This window comes from Amblyraja radiata, chromosome 1 (genome assembly GCF_010909765.2).
Source record: "Amblyraja radiata isolate CabotCenter1 chromosome 1, sAmbRad1.1.pri, whole genome shotgun sequence".
Classification (NCBI taxonomy): domain Eukaryota; kingdom Metazoa; phylum Chordata; class Chondrichthyes; order Rajiformes; family Rajidae; genus Amblyraja; species Amblyraja radiata.
In genome coordinates, this window is record NC_045956.1 from 66,901,295 (window position 1) to 66,915,243 (window position 13,949).

General features: G+C 42.2%; 1 protein-coding gene across 3 annotated transcripts in view; it reads left to right on the forward strand.

The window, feature by feature from the left end:
• The window catches only part of synpo2 (synaptopodin 2), a 109,632-nt gene that overhangs the window by 70,768 nt on the left and 24,915 nt on the right, over nucleotides 1-13,949 (forward strand). Inside the window, exons 4-5 of one of the 3 annotated variants that reach the window (XM_033023541.1) lie at nucleotides 778-1,833; nucleotides 2,782-2,963. In XM_033023541.1, coding sequence (XP_032879432.1) covers nucleotides 778-1,833; nucleotides 2,782-2,963 — 1,238 coding nt within the window. Of the gene's footprint in view, nucleotides 1-777; nucleotides 4,382-13,949 lie in introns of those variants that run through there. The other 2 variants (XM_033023526.1, XM_033023533.1) reach the window with 2 other exon arrangements.

Here is a 13,949-nt window from a genome sequence, read left to right on the forward strand (position 1 = left end):
TTAATATACTTAATTATAAGAAAATCCTCCTGAGGTTTATGCAATTAACAAGTGAAATTAAAAGTAGCTTTACAAGTATTATTATTTTTCAGTTTTGTTCTGTTGTACAAATGCAAATTTCTAACCCTTTATGATGACCTCAAGTGATTACATGAGGTAAACACTAAAAAGTATTTTTGATAAAATTCATATAATAAGTACACAACTAAATTTATAGATAATAGCCTGAACTTTAAAAGGAAATGCTTTTATGCAGGCCAGTTTTTATACTTAACCTATATTTAAATCAAATAATTGAAAGCATAATATAAATTGATGCAATGTAAATCTAATTATAGTTTAGAAGTTTATTGTATATTTCTATTCCTTAACATTTTATTTTATGCCACTTATTAGAAACAATTACAATTCAGATATATAATTAACATACTTAAGTATATTTAAGTATATTTTTTATTTTTAAAGCTATGCTTTAGTGTGGTACAATAGTTATTTATAATTTTTTTATATGATTTTGCAAGAGATATTAGCTCATACTAGAATATTTATGCCTTTTGAAATCCACAGTTTACACTATTTTCACATTTCAATAAAATCTTAGAGGCAAATAAAATGATAAATGATAGAGCAGCTTTCAGTTTATCCTACAAATTCAGTTAACCATATAGAAGTTGAGTTTAACTTCCAAATTTAATTTTCAGTACAATTATTTCTGATAACAGATGCTGTGTGCACTTTTGAAAGATGATGATGATGTGTTTGATGTGTTTCCAACAGAAATTCGTCGGAGTGAAAGTCTGTCAGAAAAACAGGTTAAAGAAGCCAAGTCAAAGTGTAAAAGCATTGCCTTGCTCTTGACGGCAACTCCAACACCCAGCTCCAAGGGGGCGTTAATGTTTAAGAAGCGTCGCCAGAGAGCAAAGAAGTATACTTTGGTGAGCTACGGGACTGGGGAGTTCGATCCCGACGACGATCAAGAGGACTCCATAGAATTCACTTTGATACCAACCAGTGACTCTGATCTTGACGAGGACTTTTGTGCCGATGTCAACTCAGCCCAGGTTGTGACATTTGATTGGGACATAGGCCTTGTGGAAGTTGAGAAGAAGGAGAAGAGTGAGAAGGAAATGCAGAGGTTGCCAGATACCAAGGGCAAAGGTGCCCTACTGTTTGCCAAGAGGAGGCAGAGGATTGATCAGTACACAGCCGAACAAGAAGAAATGAAGAGAGCAGGGGCATCTGAAGTTGCCTCCGCTCAATGTATAACAGCAGAAAATTATTACCAAACCAGTAAAAGCAGTTTTGACAATTCAACATTCACAATTCAAAATCATACCTCAGAAAATTATGTTGATGTGAGTAAGTTCCATGGAATTGATAATGTCAAAGGAGTCGGAGGAAGATCCAAAATGGTTCACCAGAATGTGAAGGCCCCTGAAGACAACAGAGCAGGGGCGACAAACAGAACAGCTACTCCATTCCCCGGTGTGTCGAATCGAGCTGCAGCTCCTTTCTCTCCTACGAGAAGGGCAATGAACTCCATGTCAGATTTACCTCCCCCACCCAGCTATTCTTCCATCAGCCAGCCACCAGCTGACAACATCTACCATGCTACCTCTCCTCCCTTGGTTACCAATGCTCAACCCGCCATTTGGGCTCCAACAGGAATTGCTGGAGAGCAAATAGCATCAAGAGATGAGCGGATCTGCGTGCCTGCGATAAGAACAGGAATCCTACAAGACGCCAGAAAACGGAACACCGCTAAGCCAATGTTCACTTTTATTGACCGTCCTAAGGTAGCTCCAAATCCAGAACTGCTTTCCATGGTCAAAGGTAAGACAGACAGACGTAAAGGAATAGATCAGCCTGGTGGAGGTTTTGAGTCAGGACCTGAAGAAGATTACCTTAGTTTAGGTGCAGAAGCATCAAATTTTTTACAGACCCCTGCTCTAAAGCAGAAGACACCTCCGCCAGTCGCACCAAAACCAACTGTTAAGAGCCCTCCCTCTGGGGCTATCCCAATGTTACCGCCGTTACCATCTACAGAAGCAACCCATGATCAAGCTCCAGACAAACCTTCCGAAAGCACTAATCAGACGGCAGTAATGTTTCATTCGGTTCAACCTGTTAATACCTGCAACCAGCCCCAAGGTGTTACTAACCAGTTTACATCTTCAGCAAGATCCCGATCAGTAGCATCAGCACATTCACATGCTTCAAAAACACATCTCACTACTCCCATAGCAAATTCTGCAGCAGCTGGTGGTATGGGTCCAGCCTATGAAATGCCAGCTTTGAAAGGTAAAGGAGCACAGTTATTTGCAAGAAGGCAGTCTCGAATGGAGAAATTCATAGTAGACTCATCAACGGTCAAGGCCAGACAAGCACGAGCAGCATCCCCTACCCCTTCCTTGCCGGCATCGTGGAAGTATTCATCTAATATAAGAGCACCTCCCCCTTTGGCTTACAATCCTATTCACTCTCCATTTTATCCTCCTGGTATTTTGAAAGCACAAACACAATCTGCATCTTCATCTAAGTCAAATAAAGGTGCTAAGGGTAAACCTGCCAAAAAACCTCTCAATGCTTTGGATGTCATGAAGCACCAGCCGTATCAAATTAGTGCATCTTTGTTCACTTTTTCCTCCACTCCTGATGCTAAAGCACCGCTATCCACAAGCTTACCACCTCCTATGCAATCTGTAAAGCCTGATCCTGTTCCACTTCAACCAGTTAATGCTACATATCCTGTTTCTAAGAGTGTCTCATCTGTGCCAACAGGACCGTCTGTCAACCAAGCTAATACAGCATCTGCTGATGAAGAGTATACCCATTCTTCTGGGAGGAATGTCTTTGTGCCTCCAGGTTATACATCATATGCAAAGCAAGAGTCCTCAGCTCTCTCAGTTGCAATGGCACCGAGGCCCAAGTTTTCGGCAAGGAAAACTGGAGTTACAGCACAGGTGTGGAAACCCTCCACGATAGTGGAGTAATGTAATTGTTGCAAGACAACATTAGTTTTTCTTTGTGGTATTTATATTTTCTTTTGCTTTGTGGTAGAACTAAAGTTATTGGCGGTTTAAAGAAGTACATTATTTTCTGCCACCTAATAGGTAATTTACTAATCCTTGTTTGAATTCCTGCTGTTCTGCGGGAAGGTGAAGCAGTAGGATGCTTAAAATGTACCCTTTCTCTTCTAAATTGAACATAAATCATCTCAACTCCTTTTGGTTTTTAACGTTCTTCCTTTCAAGTGAAGAGGGAGACAGAAAATACCAGTAATTCCAGTCCAGAAATAGATAGCTTTAAAAAGGAATGGTAGCATGGTGTAAAAGGAAAGACGAATGATGTAGTATAGGTTGCACATAAGGGGTCTTGGGAAAGTCGGGATACCTAATTAACAATCTACTGAGTTCAGTGAACAAATAATAAAGGAAGAATGAACTGACACAGGTGGATCAAATTTGATGAAGAAACCTTGAACTAATTAATGTTAATGGGTCACTGTAAATTGCCCCTTGTATGTAAATGAGTGGTGGAATCCAGTGGGAATTCATGACAATGCAGAGAGAATAAAGTTGGACTAGATTATGCAGGATTAATGTAAATGAGTGGTTGATCTCAGCATGGACTCAGTGGGTCAAAGTGCCTGTTTCCATGCCGTAACTCTCTATGAGTAAAATAAAATCTATATGATCTGATAAATTATATGGTATTCTGTAGGGAACAAAAAGAAGTTGGGAAAGTTACATTGGTTGCTGATACGCAATTAGGACCGAATCAATGGTCTCCTTTGCGAACCTTGAGGCTTCCATGGCAACAACTGGAACCTTCTTGACAGATAACTAAAAAGAGAGTAAACCAGTTTCAAATGTAACTTTTGACAAGGTATTTTTCTTTGTATGCACAATGTGTAAGGATTGAATGGATTCTGCTTAGAACTAATCTGAACAGATTGGCTATCATATCAGGAAAGCTTTAAAACATTAGTTCAATGAATGCACCTAATATTTCTGCTTCATTTCTATTTCAATGTGCTTTTCACTGTAATCTTTTCCTTTGTCGTATTTTATTCTTCTGCAGTTTTTATAAGTTGCAAACTATCAGGTTATGGTATCGTCCAAATAAATATTAATGTAGATTGTAAAACTCAATTAAAGGTTTTATTTTGGCAAAGGAAGACATCATACATTTTGTCTTCAATTCCATAACAATTTTCACATTCAGTTACTTATGTATAAAATTCTCATGTCAATGAATGATACCCATAGCCTCATGTCTTGTGACTTTCTTTAATTTCTCAGCACTATTTCCTCCTGTCATGTACTTGTATTTTTCTCCATTTTACTATTAAAATCCCTATTTTGTGTTTATAAATTCATTTACTTTCAATTCTCTTTTTCTCTCTCTCCTCTCCCGAACAAAGTTTTGGCTTGATGAAAAAATGACAAATAGTAAGTTACAGAAAGCGACCATACAATAGTAGCAGGAGCCAGCAAACTATTACGACCACCCTACAGGACTTTATAAATAAGCTCAAATGTTGGCACACTGACTGCAATTGGAACTATAAACTGGCCATTACATTGCCTGCTGCAGCACATCCTCTGAGCCTGACAGTGCATTCCCCTGCCAATGAATTGGCAGTAAGGCCATCTAATGATATTAGCTGACAGCTGTGTCTTGTCAAAGTCACCCAAAATGTATTCACTATTTGGTTACAATTGATATCTGTGTGTAGAAATAAGGGAAGCAGGGAATTATTTCAGGGATACTCAAAAACAAATGAATAAGTCAATGAGAATAATAAATGACATCTCTTCTGACCAAAATTAATTCAAAATCGGAATACACACCATTATACTGTATATCTGCATTATTTTCAAAAAATAATACAGCAATTACCTGCAGAAAGAACTTTTAATCTGTTCTAGTCATTTAATTGTCATCTATTAATTATTTGTGAGAACTTCACGTTTAAAGCACTTTCAGTTGCTGTGATATATTGAAGTAAAGTGTAATTGGTCAAAATGAGCAAAATTATGCCACTTTCAAGATAATATACCCTTATTCAAGTTGACTGACAAGTATTATAACTAACCTTGCAGGATTTATTTTCGGAATAATGCAATGAATGATTAATTTTAAAGTATTTTTTCGAGGAAAGTAAGCAATACCCAGCGGGTGCAGGTATAAACATTAAAGTGAGGTCAGAAAAAAATCATTTGTTTGAGCCCTTTTGAATCCCATTGTTGTTCAAAAAACAGCTCTTATCTATAGGGAACCATACCAGGCATATTCTATTGAGGACTAAAGACTAAACACGGTAACAGAGCAGATCGGAATCCAGTTGTACCAATGTTTTCTTTGTCTACTCTTTGAGCAGTGAAATAGTGTTTGGACATGCTCAGTGAATGTTCGTGGGTTCAAGTTATAGTTCTCTGAAAGTGTCAAAACAGGAAGATATGGTGGTGAAGAAGGCATAAGGCATGCTTATCTTCACAAGGCAAAGCACAGAATACAAAAGTTGGGACGTTATGTTGCAACTTTACAAAATGTTGGTTAGCTTCAGTTGGAGTATTATGTGCAGCTCTAGTTGCCACAATAGAACAAGGAGAGACAATAGACAATAGGTGCAGGAGTAGGCCATTCAGCCCCTTCAACCCAGCATTGCCATTCAATGCAATCATGGCTGATCATCCACAATCAGTACCCCGTTCCTTCCTTCTCCCCATATCCCTTGACTCCGCTATCTTTAAGAGTTCTGTCTAGCCCTCTCTTGAAAGCTTCCAGACAACCAGCCTCCACCACCCTCTGAGGCAGAGAATTCCCCACTCACAACTCTCTGTGTGAAAAAGCCTTTCCTCAACTCCGTTCTAAATGGCTTACCCCTTATTCTTAAACTGTGGCCCCTGGTTCTGGAATCCACCAACATCAGAAACATGTTTCCTGCCTCTAGCATGTCCAAACCCTTAATAAACGTATATATTTCAATAAGATTCCCTTTCATCCTTCTAACTCCAGAGTATACAAGCCCAAATGAAATCAACATATGACAGTCCCGCCATCCCGGGAAATTAACCTTGTGAACCTACGCTGCACTCTCTCTATAGCAAGAATGTCCTTCCTCAAATTGGGAGACCAAAACTGCACACAATACTCCAGATGTGGTCTCACTAGCACCCTGTACAACTGCAGAAGGACCTCTTTGCACCTATACTCAACTCCTCTTGTTATGAAGGCCAACATGCCATTTGCTTTCTTCACTGCCTGCTGTACCTGCATGCGTACTTTCATTGACTGATGAACAAGGACCCCATGATCCCGTTATACTTCCCCTCCAATCCACAGGAACTGATCCTGAATCTATAGAACATTGGAAAATGATCACCAATGTGTCTACAATTGCTAGAGCCACTTCCTTACGTACCCTGGGATGCAGACCACCAGGCCCTGGAGGATTTATCTGCCTTCAGTCCCATCAGTCTACCCAACATCATTTCCTGTCTAATGTGAATTTCCTTCAGTTCCTCCGTCACCCTAGATCCTCTGGCCACTAGTACATCAGGGAGATTGTTTGTGTCCTCCTTAGTGAAGATGAATCCAAAGTACCTGTTTAATTCATTTGCCATTTCCTTGTTCCCCATAATAAATTCACCTTTTTCATTCTTCAAGGGTACAACTTTGGTCTTAACTATTTTTTTCCTCTTCACATACGTAAAGATGTAGTTGCACTGGAGAGATTGCAGGGAAGATTCACCAGGCTTGCTTGGTACCTGACTTTAGTTGTGCAGAGAAATTGGATCGGCTGGGTTTGTTTTTCCTTAAGCAAGGAAGGCTGAGGGGAAACATGATAAAAGCACATAAAATTATCAGAGGCACAGGTCAGGTAGATAGTCAAAATATTTTCCCCATGATGGGGCATGGGTTTAAGATGAGTGGAAAGAAAGATTTAGTAGAAATCAGATGTAATCACTATATTCAAGGTGGACATATTAGCCAACTGGAGTGTTTTTATGTTGTTTTGCTTTCTATGTTAAGGCATATTTAAACAGGCAGTTGAACAGGCAAGACGGAAAGATATGGACCAAATGGACATAAACAAGGGATGAAGGGTCCCTTTTCATGCTGTATAACTTTATGACTTTATGCAATATTTTAGGCAGGTACAATTAAACCTGTTTATTCAGAGCACCTTTTTCTTGATTTCTGATAATAGGTTATTGATCCAGTCCTCGTATCTATAAATTGGAAAGTTCTGTTAGCCGAGCTAAACACAGATTATACCAAAATGGCTAGGTGGGATAGAATATGAAAATTTTCAATAAATTCTTTTCCATGTCCAAAAATTAGTAACTAAGTTTATCATGGAATGATGGGTGAAAGAAACAGTCAGTCAGAAAACATGACACTCGTGACAAACATCAAACAAGAAAATTAAATTCTAACAAGTTCTAGCCTGGACATCTATATAAGCACTTTTGTTGTTGTTGTTCTGCAGGAATAAAAGTAATATAAAATATAAATACATACAAAAAATCTATGTTAAAATGAAATTTATTGTATGATTAGAAAGCATAAAAAATACAAATATATATTGAGTGAGGCAACATCTATGGAGTGAAGGAAATTGGCAACGTTTCAGCCCGAAAAGTTGCCTATTTCCTTCGCTCCATAGATGCTGCCTCACCCGCTGAGTTTCTCCAGCATTTTTGTCTACTTTCGATTTTCCAGCATCTGCAGTTCCTTCTTAACCAATATATATTGAGTGTTTGTTTTATATTAGTGCATTCAAATATTAAACCACGTTAATGTGAAATGATCAATTTAATCATTACAGGCTTATAAACTAATTTCCTTAATCTATGACTTTATTCATCTTGTTTCTTGATCACATAATCATTTTCCTTTCTACTCTCCACATCCTGCAGTGTAACTGTGGCCTATGCCACCTAATGTCCGTTTCCTTCTGCTGCATGTCCACACAATCATTCATATTGGTTAAAGTGGGAAATAGGATGCAACAAACCCTTTTAGCGGTGGCTACACACCCCTATGAGGCATTGGATTATGTTGAAATGCAAATCCACTGATGTCATGTGAACTGTTACTGCCAGTGTTATTCTAAGATGAAAGCGCATTCAGGCCTTGATCAGTCACTGTTGGCATACAAAGTGATTTTGATATAGTTTTGCAGTTAATTTTCAAAAGGAACTCTTGTGATTTTGTTTTTGTTTAATGGTTCAATTTAAACCAAATATAGGAAGCAGTAAATGACACAGGACATGCATATTTCTCAACGTGGCTTCAGAATGTAAGTTATTGGAGTGTACAATGTACGATAGTGTACAAAGTGATAGCGAATTGCAAACTGCATTTTGGAGTTTAATTCACATAAATGCAAGGATTTGGATTTGGTGTGACAAACTAGTATAGGCTTACACAGAAATTCTAGGCCCTGAAAAATGTTGTAGAACAGAGAGACATTGGGGTACATGTGGATAGTTCCATGTGGCCGTACATATGAACAGAGTGGTGAAGAAAACATTTGGCATAATTCCATTTCATCGGTCGCTGTATAGAGTATATGGTTGGAACATCATGCTACCGCTGTACAAAACATAGGTAAAACCACATTTGGAGTACAATGTATAGTTCTGATCTCCCTACTATAGGAAGGATGCCATTATGCTGGAAAGGGTGCAAAAAGATTTACGAGCAAGTTAGTAGGTATGGAGGGTTTGAGTTATAAGGAGTTATTAAATAAGCTGTATCTTTTATTCCTGGATGGTCCGACGCTAAACTCACAAAGGGCATGGATAAGGTGAATAGCATGGGCGGAAATCCTGGGGGGGACGGGGGAACACGATCCTCCCCATACTTTGAGAGGTGGGGGACAATCCCCCCCCCCCATGTTTTGTAATCTGGAATTTATCAGATGCTTTCTAGAGGCTGAATCGGCCTGTTCGCGGGGCCTTTCAGCGCCCGGCCCAGCTTAAAATCAAACTGCTGCATCAAGGCGATCGAGGCTCCCGATGTTGAAGCCCCCGCCGGCCGATGAATGGCCCCGCGAATGGGCCGATTCAAGCCACACGATTCGGGGCGGATGAAGCTCCTGTTGCTGGAGTTTGGAGTCGGCCACCAACCAGGTCAGCTCCCGATGTTACCGTCCACAGTCCCCACGGCCGAAGCCTCGTGTGTGTGCGCATGCGCGCGCGGCCACCAAGAAATTGTGTGTCCCCCATGTTTTGATAGCGATTCAGGTGGAGGCTGGTTCTCTGGATACTTTCAAGAGTGGGCTCTTAAAGATAGTGGGGCCAGAAGACAGGAAAGGGGTACTGATTGGGGATGACCAGCCATGATCACATTGAGTGGCGGTGCTGGCTCGAACGGCCGAATGGTTTACCCCTGCACCTATTGTCTATTGTCTATTGTCTATAACTTCAACTTCTCTGACCTTCTAAACTTCAGCCCCTCAAATGTTCCTTCCAGTATTCAATAAACTGGAGCAAGTGCAAAACTTTTGATAAAGTTTTCGTACTAACTACTTTCTCTGTTGAATCATGAAATGGGCAGTTTATTGATATTATTTAAAGGATAAGTCATAGGATAAGGAAATCTCTTCTTGGCATTTCCCACAGTCAAGCGATGTATTTTTAAATACAAAGTAGTGAACTCAATTCGGAAATTTAGTTCAGAAATAGTGAGGACCTTTGGGTTTGTATAATAGTGTAAAAAAGATTTGACATTGAAGGAAATAAAAGCCAGGAAGGCAGGCAAATTAATTATCACGTAATATATTAAAGCCGGATCAAAGTGAACTGAACAGTCCATTGACCCATTTCTTAGCCAGAGCCAATAGCTCCATCATGACAGAAATGTGAAGCAAAACATTTGGGATGGAAATAGAAGTAATAAAGATTTAATAAGTCATGTTCTGAAAGTAGCAAAGGAGTGGGGAAATTTGATCTTCACATATATGTAACTTAAAAGAGAAAAGGCATATTAATAGAACTGCAATTAAGGAAATGGAATCTTAGGCTTTATAAATTGGGGACAAAGTACAAAAACATGTAGGTCATATACTAAATGGAGACACAAGGAACTGCAGATACTAGTTTACAAAAAAAACACAGTGCTGAAGTAACTCAGTGGATCAGGCAGCATTTCTGGAGAATGAGGATAGGTGATGTATCTGTGCTCTTCAGAGATGCTGACTGACCCACTGAGTTACTTCAGCACTTTGTGTCTTTTTGTAGGTGATACTAAACTTACATTAATAACTGGTTAAGGAGAAGATAGGCATTTAGAATAGCAGTTAACCATTTCATAGAGCAGAAAAATGTACACAATTCATACCAAATTTTAAACATCAAATAGCCTGCAGTCAAATTATGCAAGCTTTGGATCTACTGCTATTTTTAACAATACTATATCAATATCAGCTTTGTAAAACGGGCTTTAAACTCTTCGAAATCCTAATGACAGAACCGAAGCTTAAAGAATCTTAGACAACATACTAAATGGGACTGGCATTAGGCCTACACAGGACTATTGATTGGCCCTGACACTCACCATCTAAAAGGTGGAGCCACAATCAACAATAATACAGCTCTCAAATGGAGGCACAAGAAACTGCAGATGCTAGAATCTTGAGCAAATCACAAAGTGCTGGAGGAACTCAGCGGGCAAGGCAGCATCTGGCAAGGGAATGGACAGGTGACGTTTCAGGTCGGGCCCCTACTGTTGTAGTAGGGGGGATGAAAGCTGGAAAAGAGGTGAGGGTGGGATGAAGCCAACTAGGTGGGGAGGATTTGGATTGGCAGACGGGTGAAGTAAGTGACAAAGGCAAGAGGTGAAAAGGGTTTCAGATAAGGAAAGAAGAGGAGGAATGACTCACAGACAGACACACAGACAGACATGCAGACAGACTCACAAACAAACAAGATGAGAGTTTTAGTAATATACAGATAGATAGTGTGAGAGATTTTTGTGTGCAATATTGTTTCCCACATTATCAGAAAGATGTTGAAGAAATAGAGATATGCAATGCATTTTCCTGTGATTCGAAAGCAGAAATACAGTGAGGGAATTAGTATTTTTTCTGTTGGAAGAAAGCTTAAAAGATGACGATCAAGGTATTTAAAACTATGACGGGATAGAAAAGGTAGATAAAAATAGACATGAAAAAGTACTTTGGCACCACATAATGTTTTTGCATGCTGAGAAATGGAGCTTACCAAATCTATCTATCTATAATATAAAACTGTGTGTGTGTTTCTGCCTGACTTGTAGGTGCCAGCCTTTGATTCGTTGCTACGCCAACATCACACGCAGAAACGCAGAGATTTTTTCCATTTCGGTAGAGATTTCACTTTTCATTCCAAGTATCCACTCCTGATTAAATTTCGTCGTGTTTATGTACACATTTTTAATAAAATCCTTCTCCCCACCCCCCCCAAAATTAAAAAAAAAAACAGCTCTCACCCATAACATGTTGGTGAACGTTCCATCGTGTGATGTCACAATGCCCAATGCTCACAGGTGTCCAATCGGAATGGATCCATTTACATATGCCTTTGCAGCAGCCCCAGCCCCAGCCCCTCCCCCCCCACCCCCGCAGCCTGTGTCGAAGCGTGTCATCACGTGTGTGGGAATAGAGAACGAGGATTGGGGGTGATAGGAAATGGGGAACAGATGGATTGTCCCTACCCCTCCCCCTTCCACTCTCCCACTCTTCCCCCTCTCTCCCCTTCCCCTTCTCCCTCCTCCTTCCACTCCCTCCTCCCTCTCTCCCCTTCCCCCACCCCTCTCTCCCCCCTCCCCCACCCTCTCACGTCCCCTCCCCACGCCACTCTCCTCCTCCCCTTCCCCCTCTCTCCCCCTCTCCATCTCCCTCTCTCCTCACCCCTCTCCTCCTCCCCTCCCACCCCCTCTCTCCCCCTCCCCCACCCCTCTTCACCCCCATCTCCCCCCACCCCCTTCCCCTCTCTCTTGCACCACTACCCGCTACCCCTCTCCCACCCCTCTACCCCGCTCCCCCCTTCCTGCCCTCCCCGCTCTCCTCCACTCCCCACTCACCTCCCCCTCTCTCTCCCCCTACCCCGCTCTCCTCTCCCTCCCAAATCTCTCCAGTTTCCTCCTCCCCCTCTCCCCTCCCTCCCCTCTTCTCACCCTCCCCTCTCTCCACCCCGTCTCCCTCTCCCCCCCTCCCCCCGCCTGTGTGTTTGGGGGGTGGATAGTGTGAGTGTAATGCCGCAGCCCTCCCCCCCACAAACACGCGTTGGGGAAACAGACCCAACGGGTCTGCACTTGGTCTAGTATACTTATAACTCTCATCTTGCCCTCTTCCGGTTAACATTGTTTTTAAATTTGCGCACAAACGGTACCCCATAGTGCTACGATTTTTCGCCACCTTACTCGCCATTCTCCTGTGCTGCAAGTGCTTCAAGTTTTGTTCCAATTGGTGAAATATTACAAACGTTATTGGTCTTTTCTCCTGTCATTCGCCGGGACGACGAAGCCTCTTCCGGCATCTGCTGTCAATCACTGGCGGTGAGAATAAAGCTGAAGGAGCGGAGTGGGCAGAGTGTGGGCTGGGGGTTGTGTTCGCGGGCGGGGACGGGGATGGGGGCTGTGTTCACGGGCGGGGGCTGTGTTTGCGGGCAGTGGCGGGGGCTGTGTTTGCGGGCGGGGTGGGGGCTGTGTTTGCGGGCGGGGCGGGGGCTGCGTTCGCGGGCGAGCGGGAGCTGTGTTCCGCGGGCGGGGCTCTGTCCGTGGGCAGCGGCGGCAACCTCCACCACGAGCTGGGAGCCGCTGAGCGTGTCCAAAGCCAGTACCTGGCACCGGTGAGTGCAGTTGGAGCCGGGAGCTGATGAGCCCACACACCCCACCTCCCCCCTACCACACACACCGCTCCCACCCTCTCACATACACCCCCTCCCCTACCCCGACAACCCCCCTCCCCTCACACACCCCCCCCACATGCCTCCCGCCCACACTGCTCCCCCACACCCCCCTCCCCCACACCCCCTCCCCCCACACCCCCTCTCACACCTGCCCCCACACCACCCCCACCCACACACACCCGCCCCCCAGAGATGCTGCCTGACCCTCTAAGTTGCTCCAGCACTTTGTGTCCATCTTTGGTATAAAAGGGCATCTGCAGTTCTTTGTTTCTACTTGTTGATTGGTAAACATATTTGTGCCAAGCATTTTTTAAATGCTCCTCCCTTTTTAGCTCGCTTTCTATAGTTTTAACTTAGATTGTACAATAACCAATAGTGGCGCAGCAGTAGAGTCATTGCTTATCAGTGCCAGAGACCCGGGTTCAATCCTGACTGCGGGTGCTGTCTGTATGGAGTTTGTACTTTCTCCCCGTGACCTGCGTGAGGTTTCCCCGGGCGTTCCGGCTTCAACCCACACTGCAAAGATGTAGTGGTTTGTAAGTTAATTAGCTTGGTAAAATTGTGAATTGTCTCTATTGTGTGTGAGTGGTGTTAATGTGAGGGGATCGCAGGACGGCACGGACTCAGTGGGTCAAAGGGCCTGGTTTTGCGCCATATCTCTAAACTAAAATAAATAGAGTGCAATAAATTAAGGATAAAATTCTTAGCATGGTTTGGAATCTGAAATAAAGAAATGACCATTGTCTGAACTTTGTAGTTTGTGTTAGTTGATACACACTGAACTTTGATTTAGTTGGGAAGTCAAGCAGTCTTTTCCAATAGTACAACATTGCATTTCAGGGTGAGGCAAAACTGGCTTTACCAGTTTTATCCCACGATAAATATAATCTTTTGTTAGCTGAATTGCCCACTAGAAGCTTAAGTGTATGTTTGCAAAGCTTACCTAATACCAATGCTACCTGTCCTGCTGAGTTACTCCAGCATTTTGTGATTACCTAATACCTAATGTTGATTAGTCAAACTTAACTCGATTGTTTAGCC